Source organism: Humulus lupulus, chromosome 6 (genome assembly GCF_963169125.1).
Source record: "Humulus lupulus chromosome 6, drHumLupu1.1, whole genome shotgun sequence".
Lineage (NCBI taxonomy): Eukaryota > Viridiplantae > Streptophyta > Magnoliopsida > Rosales > Cannabaceae > Humulus > Humulus lupulus.
In genome coordinates, this window is record NC_084798.1 from 1872941 (window position 1) to 1891442 (window position 18502).

The following is an 18502-nucleotide window of genomic DNA, read 5'->3' on the forward strand; positions in this document are numbered from 1 at the left end:
ATAAAATTTTAATCATAATTTATTATATATAGTGATACATTTAAATGTGACTAAATATTCATGGCTTATTTGTAGGAATATAATATTTTATATGCGTTTTTGACAAATTGGATCAAATAGACCCTAGCTAGCTAAGACTTACACCATCAAAAAATATGTTAAAAATAATACTTACAAAAAAAATAATTAAATAAAATTTGGTCCCTAAAAATTAATGCATGTATTAGCAAATTGAAATTGGTGCCCAAACCATACTACTTTTAATATATTTTAAACTTTTGTCGTTAATAATAAAATTAAAACTAAATATAAAATATGTTCAACATAATCATGTAAAGTTTTGGGCATAAATTGTATTGGGAAATTTGATTAATCATACTTACATTAGCTTAATAATTAAAATTTGAACCAAAGTTAACCACCATATGATATCAATGCTCATCTTTCATTTAATACCAAAAATACCCCTCTCATAACACATTTCCTCTCTATTCTCCCTCTTCCTCTCTACCTCTCTTCACCATACCTCTCTTCACCATACATTCTCTCTCACTCTCTCTTCACCATACGTTTTACACACAAAATTTTTATACTAAAATCTTGCAAGAAAGATACACATTCGGACATTGTGGATTGTTTGAGGAGAAACACCAAGCTTTGTGTTATTTTTGCTCATAGTGAAGATATTAAATGGGTAAGTGATTTTCTTTGATTCTTGTTGTTGTTGGTTGCTTTTATGATTCATAATGCTGTTTATATGTTGGATCTATAGTTTGTTGGTATTTTTTGCTGTTTTTTTGGGTGAAAATCGTGTCATGTGAAAATCTGCGTTTTCTTGGGTTCCCTGAGTTTTTTTCTAAATGCCCGATAGTGTCCGATAGAGACCCGATACAGGCACGATATTTGTTGAGTTTCAAGGTTAGGGATGAAGGTCCGATGGCAACCCGATGGTTGCCCGATAGTTTGGTTACCCGATGGTTATAAGGGTACGATGGCTACCCGATGGTTGCCCCGATTATTATTTTAAATCTACACATCCTTTTAAGTACGATAATGGATCGATAGTAGTCCGATATATGCCCGATAGTTATTATTAAGTTACTGCTGACCTAATAGTACGATGGTACTCGATGTTACCCGATACTTGCCCGATATTAGTGTTTTAAGTGATCAAAAAACATAAATAAAACTTTGCCCGATACCGCCCGATATGGCCCGATACTGGTACGATTCCCAAACATTTGAACTAAATTTCGACATTTTGTTGCCATTTACTGATTTTTTTTCTTTGTACATGATAGGGTCAACTTTGTTCGCGTACTTAATGTATAATGGTGTTTGGGAGCGTGAAGGTAGAGATTGGGTTTTTAATGGAGCCGAAAATTTAACGTTCGAGTTGGAGAAGGACATAACTTACTCACAACTTGTTGAACTTCTGTACTCAGAGCTGGAGGTTGACAAAGTGCAGTATGACCTGAAATTAGAAGTGAATTATAAGTACATGAAAGGGTTAATGTATCGGCCTGAACTTATAAGGAATGACAAGGGTGTAAGCTTATATTTGTCAATGCTTTTGAAGAAGCCAGATGAATTTGTTCCCCTTTTTGTGACTTTGGTGGAGAAGAATATCATTGTTTATCGTAATCCTCCACCAAGTACTGTTAAGGATACTCGTAGTGAGGTTGGGACTTATGTTCCAGAAACAAATCCGGAGGTGCTGGTAGCCACTGCTGTACCTGAATCAAACCCTTTCATACCAACAGTTGACCATGTAGCACAGATGCCATTTCATGATGATTTTCCTGATTGTCCTGACCCTGAAAATGATTTTGAGGGCAATGACGACCAAGAAACAGAGGTCCGTTCTCAAGCTTTGAGCCTGAGTCCACTGTCGTACCAAATACCGAGGCAAACAACATGTAGAAGTAGACCCCGTAGAGAAGATCGCCAAACACCTGGTACTAGTAGTAGTCGTCCAGACGGAACAAATGATGCTAGAGAATTTAGTGATCCACTCTCTTCTTCGACATATTATAGTAAATTCAAAGCTCAGATGTTTACAAGAGAAGACATTGAGGATAATAGTCACTATATATCTATGGGTGGCACATCGGGCGGGGAGATTCATTTAGGAAAGTTTTTCAGAGACAAGGAACATTTAAAAAAGGTTGCTGGCTTGTTTGCAATGAAGAAGGGATTCGACTTTATAGTTAAGAAGTCTGGTACTGATGTTTGGTATATTACATGCAAGGATCCTGATTGTGGGTGGAGGTTAAGAGGGAAGAAGAAGCAACTTTCTAACATGTTCGAGGTGACAGCATTTGAAAATGTACACACATGTTCCCTCGATGTTCGAAAAAAAGATAACCGTCAAGCATCACCTTTGGTAGTTGCCGAACTGATCAAGGATAAATTCTCAGTTAACGGTTCAGATTATTTAGCCTCCAAAATAAGAGAAGATATGAAGAATTCTTTCGGGATCGAAATGAGTTATGAGAAGGCTTGGAGATGCAGAGAGAAAGCACTCCACATAGTTAGGGGTACGCCTGAAGCTTCATATTCGAAGTTACCTGGGTACTTGCACATGCTGCGGTTGAACAATCCCGATTCCATTACTGATTTCAAGGTAGACGAGGGTCGCTTCAAGTATTGCTTTTTTTCTCTGGGTGCTTGTAGGCGGGGATTCAAGTTTTGTCGACCTGTTATATGTATTGATGGGTCCTTCTTGAAAACTAGGTATGGTGGCCAAATGTTGTGTGCCGTGGCATTGGATTCAGACAGCCACATATTTCCGATTGCTTTCGCAATGGTTGACAGTGAGAACCACGACTCTTGGACCTATTTCATGAGGAAGTTGAAACAAGCGATTGGTGATGTTGAGAACTTAGCATTCGTATCGGATAGGCATCAAAGCATTGTTCATGCTTTGGAACTTGTCTTCCCTGATGCACCCCATGGCGCATGCTACCACCACATTATTATGAACGTGGCTAGCAAGTTCAAGACTGATTGCTTCACGGATCATATTTACAGTTGTGCATACTCGTATAAGAAGACAGATTTTGAAAGAGAATTTGAAAAGATAAAAGCAATGGATGTTCGAGTTGCACTATATCTTGAGGGCATTGGATTTGAAAGATGGGTTCGTGCGTACTTTCCAGGGGACCGTTACAATGTAATGACAAGTAATTGGGCTGAAAGTTTCAACAGCAAAACTAAGGACGCAAGAGCCTTCCCGATCACTGCTTTTGTTGAATTCATCAGGTTTACTATTCAAACATGGTTTGCTACTCGAAAGGAAAACGCTGAAAAGTGTAGCACGACTCTATCACCAGTTATGGAGGGGGATTTTGCAGGTTTTTTTCTATTTTTTTCTCCATTATGAAACTCTTAAATATGTAATAATCCAGTGTTGGTTCGATAGTGCACGATGCCGGTACGACAATGCACGATATTGTTTGTTGTAGGATTATTTAAATGTATCTTACAATATGGTACGACGTTGCTCGATGTAGTACGATAGTTAATGTACGACATTAGGGTACGATAATGTACGATATTTGTCCGATAATGGTACGATGGTATGGTTTCAGGACTGTTCGTGAAATTTGTGAGGCAAGTGAGGGTACGATAGAGTACGATAGTGATCGATGATAGTACGATGCAAAGATTAAGCACATTAAAATGTAGTAATTACAAAAAGAGCAATCAAAAAAATTATACAATTCAAAAAAATTAAGACCGTTCAACATAAGTTTTGGTAGAATAAGTCTACACACCACCTTTGCCTAAAAAGTTTCATATTATTGTCAGTTACATTATCAAATGGTAGTTGTAGAAGCTTATGTTCAATATGCTCAATTACGTAACATCCGCAATCGCCACTGCATTAGAAAATAAACAATAATTTAATAAAGTTTTGTAATTAAGAAATAATAATTAATATGTGATATTTAATAAAGTTCACCTGGATTTTGTTTGCGGTACGAATTCACGTGGAATGAGTTTCCAATCGAAGGGTCTGACCTGACTCTCTGATGCTGTCAACTGAGGCGCGAGTATAACGTCATGGTTCTCAAATAAACCGGACTGTCGCAAGACCGACGGGAAAATGGTACACCAGTCAACCATCAAGCTGATCAAATCGTTTTCGGAAATTGATCCAATACTGGAGTCAAAGATGTTGAGCATCCACCCATTCAGGTCTGCCTCTACAGCTACCCAATGCATTTGGTCTTTCAAGAAGAGGGCAAAATAAATGAACTCCTTGTTCTGCCAACTCGGTAAGAACTGGACTGCATCACCCCTAACCAGGTCCAATATACTGTCATCCCAACTAAATCTAGAGTAGTCAGAACCTGGAAAAGCGTCCCACCGACCCTTCAATGATTCGGGAAAAATTGTAGGCATAACAACACATTTCTGAGGGTACACGTTAGGATAAAATTCTAGACGCCTCCTCATGAGATGAAATGCTGCATCTAAATGCTACATTAAAGGAAAATTAAGTCAGTAACCACAATATCGTACCAAAATAAACAAACAAAAAAACTATCAGACATGAATATAGTAACTATCGTACCCCAATCGTACCATTATCGTACCCCAATCGTACATGAATATATTAACAATAAAACCTTCTATCGTACCAATATCGTGTTAATGTCGTACCATCATCGTACCTTTATGGCAAAAACTAGTATTATACACCATCGTACCCACTAGCGTCCCACTGTCGTACCATCATCGTACATTATCGTACTACCATCGTACCTAAATTGTCCCACTACAAATTCTAAATTTATGATGGTAATAGTAACTACTTAACAAATTATATCGTACCACTATCGTGCTAATGTCGTACCACCATCGTACCATTGACATAAACAGTTTATAATTTGACACTTATAATTATCGTACTACTTTCGTACCATATCGTACCCATATCGTACCACTATATATAGAAACATTTAAATAAATTTTCAACATTATTTAATTATGAAGTTATAGAAAACTTACAGAGTCAGAAAGCCATGTCCTCGGAGTATGCAGTTTCAGGAACCAAGCAGCATCGTGTGTCCCTGAGAAGCATTCCCTCGGATATTTATTCCCAATGGTGCCAAGCAACCACTTGTGAAAGGTCATAAGTAATTTACCATCAACAACCCTCAATGGATCCACATTCACTGCTGTCTTCGATTTCTTATTCCTTTTCCTCATTGCAGTGTACTCATCGAACCACCTAGGCCTCTTTCTTTCTCTCCTCTTCTCCGGTGCTGGTGGAGCTATGTTTAAGAATTGTACTTCAGAATCTTCAGTATCTCCGATTACAGTAATTTGCATATCCTCTGGTGTGCGAAAAATGTGATCATCTACATCATCAGGTCTGTAATCGTTAGGGAGAATGTCTTCATCTACAGGAGACTGAGGGCCTTCTTCAGTGGACTGAGGGTGTGGATCTGGAACTGGCCTACTAAGATCTTCCATCATTGTCATAAGCTTCTGCAATTGACCCAAGATCTCGGACTGACCTTTAATAAGGGCACTTTGTTGCCCTTCAACCTTTTCCAACCTGGCCAAAATCATAGAGTAGCCTGGTTGCTCAGCTTGGGAGGAGGTGCTGGCATGAGGTGTTGATGGGGGAACCTCAGGTGCCTCAGGTTGAGCTGGTGGAACCTCCTTAAAAATATTTGCTGCTTCTGCTTGCTTAGCTAACTTTTCAGCAAGCTTTTCAGCCTGGCTCTGTAAGGCTTCCTGTGTAGGCTGTCCATCGGGACCCACCTCTAGTTCCTCTAACCCCATGTCCACATACAATGGGGCTTCATTGTCTGTAAGGGTCCTCACATACTGTTCTTCAGCAGGTCGGGCACACAGGTAGGGGTATACTGTCAACTGCCACAAAAAACAATGCATATTTAGATTGGAAAGTAAAACAATATATCATGTCAATTGGTAAACTATCGTACCCCAATCGTACCCATATCGTACCCATATCATGCAATTATCGTACCCATATCGTACCCATAACATAACAATATCGTACCCGTAAGTGAGAATTGCTTGCTAACTATCGTACCATCATCGTACAACATCGTACCAATATCGTACCACTACTACTACATTAACAAAGAATACATATCGTACCCCCATCGGACCATCATCGTACCAAATCGTACCACTTAGTCAGTTTTCAAACAGTTGACAAAAAACCACAAAATAACCCCATAATCGTACTCAAATCGTACTCTATCGTATTCCTATCGTGCAGTACCCATAAAATTGCATATCTAGAAAAAAATATAGAACATTCAAAAGTAAAGTAAAAGCTCACCTTTTTGGCAAACAACTTAATAAGTTGCTCTTTGTGTATCTCTACTTTCTCCTTGCTCTGCCAGTTGATCATTCTTGGTATGCCTTGGCCCAATCTCACAGCATGATCCTGACCCAACTCAATGATGGACTCAAAAGCCCAATACTGCAATGCTGCAGCATACCCATAAATAGAGTACTTGGCCTCCTTTTGAGTCTTTCCTTTCTCAATCTTCTTCTGTAAATGCTTCTTCATTTCAACAAAGTCTTTTTGACAAGTTTGTAACAACTTCTGGTATGATATCTTCCCCCACGGGTACTGGAAAAAGAAGTCAACATCGTCTACCATCTTCAGCATGTCAGTCCAAACCATCAACTTCTCCTCACGACCTTTCAAAACACCCTCAACTAATAAGCACAAACCCATCTTGTACACATCATCAACTATTTGACAACTCTCAAAAGTTCTGCGCAGTTGCCCTATGCTCACTTGGGAATGACCATTGAAGTACTCAAGAATTAACCGATCCGAAGTGGTCTTCGCTTTAATCTCAGCTTCAGACGGTCCGGCCTCAAAATTTAAACCAGTAACTAAAGCGAACTCCAATTGGCTAAATCTACATCTTTTTTTCCCAATATAAAACTGGACTTCGTCAGTCTTCTCCCCTCTGAATTTGTGCAACAACAATTGATGGACTAAGGCACCAGAAAAATTTAATGGTTCCGCCATGAAGAACTGTTTGAAAGGGGATTCCTTCACCCTATCCAATAAACCACACTGTATAAATTTTGCTTTAATCTTTGGAAAGTACCAACTGCCGCGCCAAGTGATACGTCCCGTAAAATGTTCCTCTACTGGAACTATCAGTTGTGGAGGTCTTAAGTTCTGCATAAAACAAATAAATACCCAATTAAATAGAATAACAAAAAAAAACATCAAATTTTATATTCTGCAATATACTATCGAGCAACTATCGGAATCTATCGCACCATATCGGACACCAATGGAAAACTGGAACTATAACATTATCGTGCACAATCGTACCTCACATCGTACACCATCGTATTATAACATACACAACAATTTGTTCCCACTATCGGGCACACATCGTACCCAACATCGTACCCTATCGTACCTCCATCTTCAACCTCAAGTTATCAGAAAACACAACCTATCGTACCACCATTGAACCACTATCGTACCCCTATCGTACACTCATCTTCAACCTGAAGTTATGAGAAACACAAATACTATCGTACCCATATCGACCCACTATCGTACCTTATCGTACCTCTAAAAAAACCCAGAAATTTTTTTCAAAATTTTACGGTTTATCAGATGTCACACAGTCAGATTTAACACAGTCAAATTCAACAATACATACTATAACATTTTTTAATGGAGAAGAGATTAAAAAAAACACATACCCTAGACATTTTTGCGCAATGGGGTGTCGGTTTTTCTTCTCCGGTGAGGGGTTGGAGCTTGGTTTTTCTTCGTCTCCGGTGGGGGTTGGGGCTTGGTTTTTCTTCGTCTCCAGTGGGGGTTGGGGCTTGGTTTTTCTACGTCTCCGGTGGGGGTTTTTCCGACCGTCGGGTGAGGGAGAGAGCAGCGTCGGGTGATGGTGGGTGAGGGAGAGAGAAGCGTCGGGTGTGAGTACTTATGTTGCTCGATGGTTTTGTGGGAGTGAAGAGTTGGGATTTGGGAGGGAACGGGAAATGGGCAGGGGAAAAGCCGAAAGGTACGGTTTTTATCAAGTTTTTTTATCACTATCGTGTACCATCGGGTACAATCGTGTACCATCGTACTATTGGGCAAGCATCGGGCACTTATCGGGTACCATCGTGTACAATCGTACTAATAGGTCTGCATTAACTTAATAACAACTATCGGGCATGCATCGGACTCGTATCGATCCATTATCGTACTTAAAGGGTTTGTAGAATGAAAATAAATATCGGGCAACCATCGGGTAGCCATCGAACCTTAATGACCATCGGGTAACCAAAACATATCGGGCAAGCATCGGGTGGCCATCGGACCTCATCACTAACCTTGAAACCCAACAACTATCGTCCCTGCATCGGGCCTATATCGGACACTATCGGGCATTTAGAAAAAAATTCAAGGAACCCAAAAAAACGCAGATTTTCACAGACCACGATTTTCACCAAAAAAACAGCAAAAAATACCAACAAACTACAGATCCAACATCTAAACAGCAATCTAAATCATAAAAACAACCAACAACAACAAGAATCAAAGAAAATTACTTACCCATGTGTATCTTTTTTGCAAGATTTTAGAGAGGAAAGGTATGGGATTTTGTTATGAGAGGGGTATTTTTGGTATTAAATGAAAGATAAGCATTTGTATCATAGGGTGGTTAACTTTGGTTCAAATTTTAATTATTAAGCTAATGTAAGCATGATTTATCAAATTTCCCATTGTATTTAGAATTTTTGTTGTCAGCTTTTTAATGGACTTTTTAACGGTGCTAGTCATGGAGATGTATAATAATTGATGATGAGTCTTATTTGTTAACCTAATATTTAGAAATTATTAAAGTAATTGAAAAGCTTTAAATGATCATAATTTTATTGTATTTTAATTTTACTTACAATAATAATATTATATTTAGGTTTTAAATTCACCAATTTTATTGAAAATTTTACCTCATTATATTTATTTTACTTGTTTATAATTTCTTCTTACTATAAATCAGGATGTAAGTATATGGTGATATTTTTTTTTACTCATAATGTGTTTAATTTGATATAATGATATATTCAGCTTGTAAATGTATTACACTAAAGTTTTATTGTTCTTATTATGTTATATGCACACAAACATAAACTATGTCAAAAAAAAATCCAAAAAAATTAATCAACTCTTAGTAACGCTAACTTAATAATGTAGTTTGTAGAATGTTTATTGGGTTGCACATAGAGACAGATAATGAGAAATAAATTACACACGTATTGTATCATATAAAATATCAAATTTATATAATATTTATAATAAAAGGACGTAATAAAGCAATAATATTGTATTTAAATTATCAATAAAACAATAATATATATCACTTACTTTAAAATTTTGATTTCATTTAAAATTGGTTAGTTTTTTTTGAATATTTAAGAATATAATTTTGTTTTAATTACAAATTTATATAGATAGTTTGGAGGATTGACTACTAGTTATATATTTTTATACAAATTTATACCTGTATATACAATTTTTTAACTTCAAAAATAATTTTTAATTTCACATGTAATTTTGTAATGTAATTTTATTCTAATTTATATTATTTAAGGTATATTTTTTATTATAGTGGCAGGCCCATGCCTTGCATGACTTCACTACTAGTATTGTTATAAAAATGAGTATTCAATTTAATTTTTACTACAAAATGTGACTCAATAAAATTGATTGAAAACATGTAATAAATTAAAGTAGTTATATATGGCATGTTAAATGCATATATGAATAATTTCTTGAAGCCTCATATAAAAAAATGAAAACTAATTGATGACACTTGAACGTTAATTGAGTCTCCAAAGAGTTAATATATGAATAGTTTTTTTAGTAATGTAATTATGTTTCTTATAGGCCTATTATTCTTAAAGTGAAGTGAGTAGTAATGTATGTGTGCAATTCTATTTTTTTATTTTCAGATTGCATTTCCCAATTTAAAGAAGTTGACTATTTGGGTATGTAACAATATTAAGTATCTCTTATCATCTGTCATGGCTCGAAGTCTTGTACAACTAGAGACATTACAGGTATGTGGATGTGAGTACATAGAAGAGGTAATAGTCAGTGATGAGGAATCAGGTGGTGGTGGAAGCAAAGCAATAATATTTGAAAAACTAGAATCTCTTGAGTTTAATTATCTTCCAAACGTTATAAAGTTTTGTGAAGGAAATTGCATTAAATGTCCATTGTTGTCTAGATTGGCTATAAAGAATTGTCCCAAAATGAAGGAATTTATAAATAATTCTACGGGTACAAGGGCATGTACTGTTAGTGAAGAAATGGGCATGGTGGCAGCATCTAAACAAAGTCTCTTCAATGACAAGGTATATATATATATATGATGCGTGCAATATTGCATGGTTTATAAAAGTAAATACTTACTGCAATTGACAATTTTAATTTGATAAAAATAATTTCAATTACTACTGCACATTTAAAATACAAATTGATAACATGTAGTGTAGTGTAGTCAAGATCTTTATTAATTGCTTTGGCAAATGAATTCATTAATTTATTAATTAATAACGCACTTTTAATCTTTTTTGGTTGTTTTAATTTGTAGGTAATTTTCCCTAACCTAAAGGAATTGGAAATTGATTTGAGTGAAGCAGTAAATGAGATATTTGAGATTACGAGTAGTCAATCTTCTTCAATGATCTCCACCTTTATTCCCAACCTTTCCAAACTTAACGTAACCTGCACATTTCGTGATAAACCAATTGCTCTATCAGATGTCAAGTCATTCCTTCACAAACATCACAATATTCATACGCTTGAATTGAATGGATCTTTTGCGGATGGACAACAACAACAACGACAACCTGGTAATGAATTGATCAATAATACAAGTTTGATGGAACTAAGTATTAAGTCTGCTCATAAACTAAATCATCTGTTTGGGGACCCAGAATATGCTCAACCATCACATACTATTCTCTTTCAAAATTTAAATTCACTATCTGTTGAGGATTGTAGCAGATTACAGAGCTTTGCACCTTCGTTTATGTCTTTCCACAAATTGGAAACTCTGAGAGTAAAAGAATGCAATGGGCTGACGTATTTATTCTCCTCCTCAACAGCAGCCACTCTGGTACAATTGAAAGAAATGAGGATAATAAATTGCAGAAGGATGAGAGAGGTTATTAATACAGATTATTATAATAATGAGAAAGGCAAAATAGAAGCAGAGACTGAACACCATCACTTTGTTTTCCACACACTGCAGAGATTACATCTTTACCATTTACCAAGTCTCCAAAGTTTCTACTCAGGAAATAAAGTTATGAGTTTCCCAAATTTGGAAGATTTATCTCTGGGTAATTGCCCAAAGATAAGGAGATTTTCACATGGGGTCATAAATACCTCTACATCATTGAAGACAATCAATGTTGACCGTAAAGAAGTAAAAATATGGGAGAGAGATCTTAATACAACCGCAAGAAGACTTTGGAAAGAAACGGTAATTAACTCCATTAATTAAATCTATTAATTTATTTTAATGTTTTGTTTGCTGTAAATTTTCAGTTATACTTAATTGTTAGTTGATTAATTTAAGAGAGTTAATTAAGCAGAGTATTTCATTAATTTATCTTATACCTTTTTCTTTTAATTACCGTAATATTTACATACCTAGCTTTTCATTGTTTATTAAATACTCATATCAATTTGTATAATGAGTTGTGATTTTATGATGTTAATTTGTTCACCAGGATAATGATGATGATGAATTTGTTCATGATGATGATGATGAAGCATTATCCTAATTAAGTTTCTTCTATTTTTTCAACCAGGTAATTATTAATGGTAGCTTCTCTATGTAAAACTATATACTTTTACAATTTGTTTGTTTTTTTTATATATAAATATATAATAAACTCTTTTTTTTTTGTATTTTATATCAACAGTGGCCTTAAGATAAAGATATGTGCTTTTATGGTTGTTGATTAAAAGCTCTGTTATTACAATGAACAATCATTGCATTTTCTTTTGGTTGTTTTATGGATATAACTAAACACTGTTTGGATAATTTTTATGGTATTTGGTTGTTGGGCAGATCTCAAAGGCACTTGAAGAACTTGTGAAAGCTGCAGCTAAAACTTGATCACTCATCACTAGAGCTTGTTAATGCAATCAAAGAAGCTAGAATAATGCTAAAAAAACTTTAAATCAATTCTTTCTCATGGAAAATGGTAAAAATTTCCATAGAATAAAAATACGTGTTTCAATTAAATGTTTGGTACTGTAAAATTGAAACTCTTTTGGGTGGTCGCACTTTGTTTAATTAAGCATTAAATTTCAAGAGTTTATGGGTTTACTATCAAATCATAATTTGACACAACTTTTACATACAATAATATAATGCAATGTGATTTCCTAATGAATAATTTCCTTTTCTATTGATAAATAAATATTTATTAATTTGAGTGGTGTTTTACATTTTATAAACTTCCAATTGCGTGTTTATAAATATATAAATAAAAATTAGTTTGGTGGATAGATAATGACACTTCACCATTAAATTTTTTTATGATCATTTCATTTTACTTTATTATTATTATTATAAATAATAAAAAAAATCATGAAATTATAAATTCTGATACATTTTTTATGGCTTTAAAAAAGAATATGTGATTTTGCACAAATAATCTAAAATAATAATAATACTAATTTATAATAGCCTAATTTTTTAATTTACATGAATCATATTCTAAAGTAATAAAAGAAAACTTTAACAATAAAGTTAAGAAAATCGACAACTATATGTATATTAAATATAAATATGTGTCTTGTATAGGATTTATTTATCATTTCCATTAGTTAGAACATAAATAATATAATTAAAGAAATTACACTATATAAATAAATAAATAAAGGTAGAAAAACGCGTGAATTGCAAGTCAATTTTGGTGTGTGACCTAACACAACATTTAATTTTTAAATTGTTGAGATTTTTCTTTTATTTTCTTTTTTTAATAATTTTTAATTAGTATACCCTTGTAGAACATGGAAATAAAAATCTATATTATATGTATATGAGACAATTTTTAGGGGTTTCGATTTAAGCCGTACCAATAGGGTTATTTTCTGTTCTCGACCCGTAAACAATTTTTGGCATGATTTTATTTTATAATTGTATATATTGTAGCTGTTTAGAGCATCCTGTAAATTTTTAGAAAATTCTGAATAGTTTACAGTACCGAAAATTAGGTTCAAACATGATGTTTTCCACGCGTTTGAACCTAATTTTCGGTAATGTAAACTATTTAGAATTTTTTTAAAATCACACCGATGCTCTAAATAGCTACAATATACACGGTCATAAAAAAAAATCGTACCGAAAACTATTCAAAGGTCGGGAACACTGAGAGTCCCACCGATAGAGCTTAAAGTGAAGCCCCGATAAAAAAATTCTTCTATATATATATATATATGGGAGAATTTTGGTGTGTGACCTAATCGTCATCTCTTACCATATCCTAACACAACATTTAAATTTTAAATTGTTGAGATTTTTCTTTTATTTTCTTTTTTTAATTAGTATACCCTTGTAGAACATGGAAATAAAAATCTATATTATATGTATATGAGACAATTTTTTTTATAGGGGTTTTGATTTAAGCCGTACCAATGGGGTTTTTTATTGTTCTCGACCCGTGAATAGTTTTTAGCGTGATTTTATTTTATAATTGTGTATATTGTAGTTGTTTAGAGCATCTTGTAAATTTTTAGAAAATTTTGAATAGTTTATAGTACCGAAAATTATGTTCAAATATGTTGTTTTTCGCGCGTTTGAACCTAGTTTTCGGTAATGTAAACTATTTAAAAATATTTAAAAATCACATTGATGCTCTAAATAGCTACAATATACACTGTCATAAAAAAAATCGTACCGAAAACGGTTCAAAAGTCGGGAACACTGAGAGCCCCACCGGTAGAGCTTAAAGTAAAGCCCGGATAAGAAAATTCTTCTATATATATATATATGAGAGAATTCTCCTATAGGAGCTTCATATTAAGTCTTACCAGTGGGCTTTTTCACTGTTCTTGACTCGTGAACAGTTTTCGGTGCGATTTTTTTTTATGACCGTGTATATTGTAGTTGTTTAGAGCATCTGCAAATTTTCTAAAAATTCTGAATAGTTTAAATTACCAAAAACTAGGTTCAAACATATTGTTTTCTACGCACATAAAAAAAATTAGTCACGCGTGCAACATCATATTTGAATCTAGTTTTCGGTACTGTAAACTATTCAGAATTTTCTAAAAATCACGTCGATACTCTAAATAGCTACAATATACACAGTCATAAAAAAAATTGTATCGAAAACTATTCAAAGGTCGAAAACAGTTTTCGGCGCGATTTTTTTTATAGTTGTGTATATTATAGTTGTTTAGAGCATCCTGCACATTTTCAGAAAATTCTGAATAGTTTATAGTACCGAAAACTAGGTTCAAACATGTTACTTTCCACGTGTATAAAAAAATTAGTCACGCGTGCAACAACAATGTTTGAACCTAGTTTTCGATACTGTAAATTATTCAAAATTTTTAAAAATTTGCAGGATGCTCTAAATAGCTACAATATAAACAATCATAAAAAAAATCATACAAAAAATAGGACTTTAAAATGAAGCCTCTATACAAACACGTGCTCATCTTCCATTTCTTCTTTCTTTTCTTTTTGTTTTTTTAATAGAAATATTTAGTATTTTCCTTATTATATTCTATCAAAAGTCAAAACCAACTTAATTATTATTAGAATTAAAACATCATTCGCAATATTTAAGAAAATACAATCACAAAACAAAAAACACAATCATATCAATATCAATATCAATATCAATATCATGATGATGAAAGAAACGTTCTTCAACTCCCACGGATCGGCGACTCTGTCCATCGACGACAGCCTTCCGACGAGGCAGTTTCTGCAGTCATCCCCACCACACCCACTTCCATTCTGGTCGTCTCAGCCCACTGGGAGACCTCTGTTCCCACTCTCAACTTTCTCCACCACCGCCCCAACGACACCATCTATGACTTCTATGGCTTTCCTCAGTCCATGTACCAGGTCACCTCACCAAACCAGTCATATATATATTCTCAACTCAATCTTTGATCTGATTTTGTTGCCTTTTTATTATATATTATCATTTTTATGGTCTATTAGGGAGAGAATTAACCTGGGCTGACTCTATTCTCAATGACTCAATCTCTCATCTGATTTTGCTTTACTTTTTATTTGGTAATCTCAGCTCAATGTATTATAGAGCAAAATAAGTTATTGTTGCAGTTTGGAGAGGAGATTTGTTGTAGTAAATTCATATATAATAAAGAAATTGATATAACACAATTGACTAAGTTGAAGAAATTTTAAATGAGTGTTATGTGTAAAAGGGTCATCATGGTTAACTCATTAATTTAATTCTTCTTCCCCTGAAAAAAAGTTGTCATTTTTATGGTTTATTGGATAGAGAACCAACCTGGGTAGACTCTATTTTCAGAACCCCTCATCTGATCTTGTCAACTTTTCTCATCATCTCAGCTCAAGTATCCAGCTCCGGGGGCACCACAACTAGCCAAGAGAGTAAAAGAGCTTCTTCTGGCATCAGGGCCAACAAAACGAGTCGACGAAGACACCAAACGAGGGCTGGACCACGGGGCATGGGTTCCCCTCATGCTGATGTACCCGGACGCCCAAATCCCAGTGTGCCAGCTCTCAGTGCAGCCACACAAGGACGCCGCGCATCACTACAACATGGGCAAGGCATTGGCTCCTCTCAAGGACGAAGGTGTTGTCATCATTGGCTCAGGAAGTGCCACTCACAACTTGAGAGCCCTTAAGCCCCAGGAGGATACTGTTGTTCCTTGGGCGTTGGAGTTCGATACATGGCTCAAAGATGCGTTGCTTCAAGGAAGGTATGAGGATGTGATCAAGTATGAGGAGAAGGCTCCCCATGCCAAAACGGCCCACCCTCGGCCTGAGCATTTCTACCCTTTGCATGTGGCCATGGGCGCAGCTGGTGATGATGCCAAGGCCAACCTCATACACCACAGCTGGAGCCTTGGTTCCCTTTCTTATGCCTCCTACCAGTTCACTACTCCAACTCCCTAGAATTATGTCACTATACTTTTTATTTATTTGTTTTGTTACAGTAAATTCACATATGATAAAGTAAATTGATAACACAATTGAATTATAATTTAGGTGTAAAGGGTGATTTATTGTTACACAATCAATCTCAAACACTCAAATTATCCTCTCTTTCTATGGAATGGCTATACATAGATTCATTTTTTTTGTCTTTGTTGACTTCGAATGAGCGGTTACCAAAAGCTGGTGGGCATTATGGATATATGTATGGGAGATGAAATAAGTAATGGAAGGGAGGGAGAGTTTACTACTCTTTGACCCCTTCAAAGCAGTAGAAAGGATTGGTAATGTAGCATACCCTCTAGATCTCCCACTTTCAGCAGCCATACACCAAGTTTTCATGTTTCACGGCAGAAGAAAGCCCTTTGTTCAGCAATTTCTCCCCAGCTACCCGGACAACTTACACCAGATCTGAAATTGATCATCAAACCAAAACTCAATGTAAGACAGAAACCAACTGATGGAACGTGCTCCTTAGAAGTCCTAATTCAGTGGAAGGATTTACTCGACTGTGACAGTAGTTGGGAGGATTATGAGCTATTATTGGACACCAAATTTCTGGAGTTTCACCTCAAGGTGTTAGGCTAATTTTAGCCTATCTTTTCAAGTGTCTTTATCAGTGTCTTTTTAATGGTTCTTGTGTTTTTGGAGCGGAATTATGCTTGTTTTTGCTTGATTTCAGGTTAAGCTTATGTTTTGGGCATTTGGAGTGGATTGTGTAGAAATCAAGCATTTAGAGTGGATTGTGCTGAAATTTCAATTAGGGCCGCGGCGCAGGAATTGGTACCGCGGCGCTCGTGCGTATTAGAGCCGCGGCGAGCCCCTTTCCAGAGACTCGAGATTTTGCCTTTGCCTAGTAGGGCCGCGGCGCAGGAATTGGCGCCGCGGCGCTATCGGCCGTACACTTCAGAATTTTAAGGGCAATTTCGTCATTATGGGGAGAATATAGAATGAGGTCTTCATTCTGAAAAGGGGATCGCGATTTTTGACGAAGAGACAGAAAAAAAAGGAGAAAGACAAGAGAAGACGGGTTTTGGAGCAAGCGTGGGCGATCGCCGACAACTCCCCATCTAGTTTCATCCTCTTTTTCTTTGATTTTTCCTATGTTATTGTTTAGTTTGATTATGGATTTGAATTTTGAGATGATGAACTAAACTCTTATTAGGGATTTGATGGATATTGACTGAAATCATCCCATGGTTAATGCTATTTGATTATTTCTTCTCGCTTGTCTATGAAATTTGTTCATCTTTATGCTTAATGTATGTTTGAGATTGATCACCTCGAGCATGATTTATGATCCTAATGTGAAATCTGAAAAGTGAATATTAGGAATGCTCTAAGTGAATGAACATAGGTTTTGATGCGAAACGAAAGTATTCGCATAGCTTATGTGACTTATAGATTATTACTTAAAGCGAATTGATTGTTGTGCTATCTCAGAAATGCAATAGTTGACAATACAATTTAGAACCTAAATGATCTGAAAAGAGTTTAGGTAATTTTATAATCTGTCATTTCAGTGAAAGAAGAAGAATAGTCAACTAGCGTTAACAATTGGGTAATCGAAGCAATTGAAATCATATCCCTATCTTCACATCCATTGTTAAACCCTTAATTTCTTATTTGTTGATTTTGCTTGTTTAGTTTGCTGCATTTTTATTTAAACATCAAATTTTATTGTTGCCAAATAGAAATATAGATCCAATTTTGTTAGTACTTAGCTACAATTCCCTTGGGTTCGACCTCACCTGTGTGAGTACTACTTGTATGATACGTGCACTTGCGTGTATTAAAATATAAGCAACACAAGGACAAGGTGAAAATGTGGCAGGGATATTGTTAAGACCCCAGGTTAGGCTTTACTTACTCTAGGCAGTCAAGACCTATCTAGGTGTGGCAGAATGGTATTTTATCAAGTTCATTGGATGAGTTAATCTTTTTTAATGTTTTGTCTTTTCTCTTGTATCCTATTGGAGGCTTAGTTAGTTGGGATGTTAGTTGTAGCCTATAAATAGTAGCCCTATTAGCTAAATGAGAATATTCATTGTTCATATTGTAATTGTGATTTTAGATAAGAATTCCTCTGTGGAGTTTCCCAGATTTCTCCAAAAACTTGGGTGGCTGTTACTTTGTTCTATTTTCCCACTCATCAATAAAGTTTCTATTCATCTTCTACCTATCTTTCTGAGTTGTGTACTAGTGTCTATCAAATGTGTTTGTTATTTTTAACAAAAGTATAATGAATCGCAAAGACAATCTCTAATTGCTCTTTAGGA

At 35.2% G+C, this 18502-nt stretch overlaps 2 protein-coding genes and 1 pseudogene across 2 annotated transcripts in view; 2 read left to right on the plus strand and 1 right to left on the minus strand.

Annotated features, from left to right (window-relative positions):
* Window positions 1-18502, plus strand: part of LOC133781369 (uncharacterized) — a 72561-nt gene that overhangs the window by 22870 nt on the left and 31189 nt on the right. The window contains exon 11 of the mRNA XM_062220342.1: window positions 9988-10392. Within this exon, the coding sequence (XP_062076326.1) occupies window positions 9988-10392 (405 nt within the window). The remainder of the gene's footprint in view (window positions 1-9987; window positions 10393-18502) is intronic.
* Window positions 3511-6042, minus strand: LOC133781371 (uncharacterized). The gene is made up of 2 exons (XM_062220344.1): window positions 5020-6042; window positions 3511-4488 (listed from the first exon to the last, which is right to left on the minus strand). The coding sequence occupies exons 1-2, from the start codon at window positions 5911-5913 to the stop codon at window positions 3964-3966; spliced, it is 1419 nt and encodes a 472-aa protein (XP_062076328.1). The 5' UTR covers window positions 5914-6042; the 3' UTR covers window positions 3511-3963.
* On the plus strand, window positions 14902-17463 carry LOC133781372 (extradiol ring-cleavage dioxygenase-like; annotated as a pseudogene).

Coding starts and splice junctions, on each gene's coding strand:
- LOC133781371 (XM_062220344.1), bottom strand. CDS start 5,913: ATGCATTGTTTTTTGTGGCAGTTGACAGTATACCCCTACCTGTGTGCC. Junction 4,489..5,019: donor GGACATGGCTTTCTGACTCT/GTAAGTTTTCTA, acceptor CCTTTAATGTAG/CATTTAGATGCAGCATTTCA.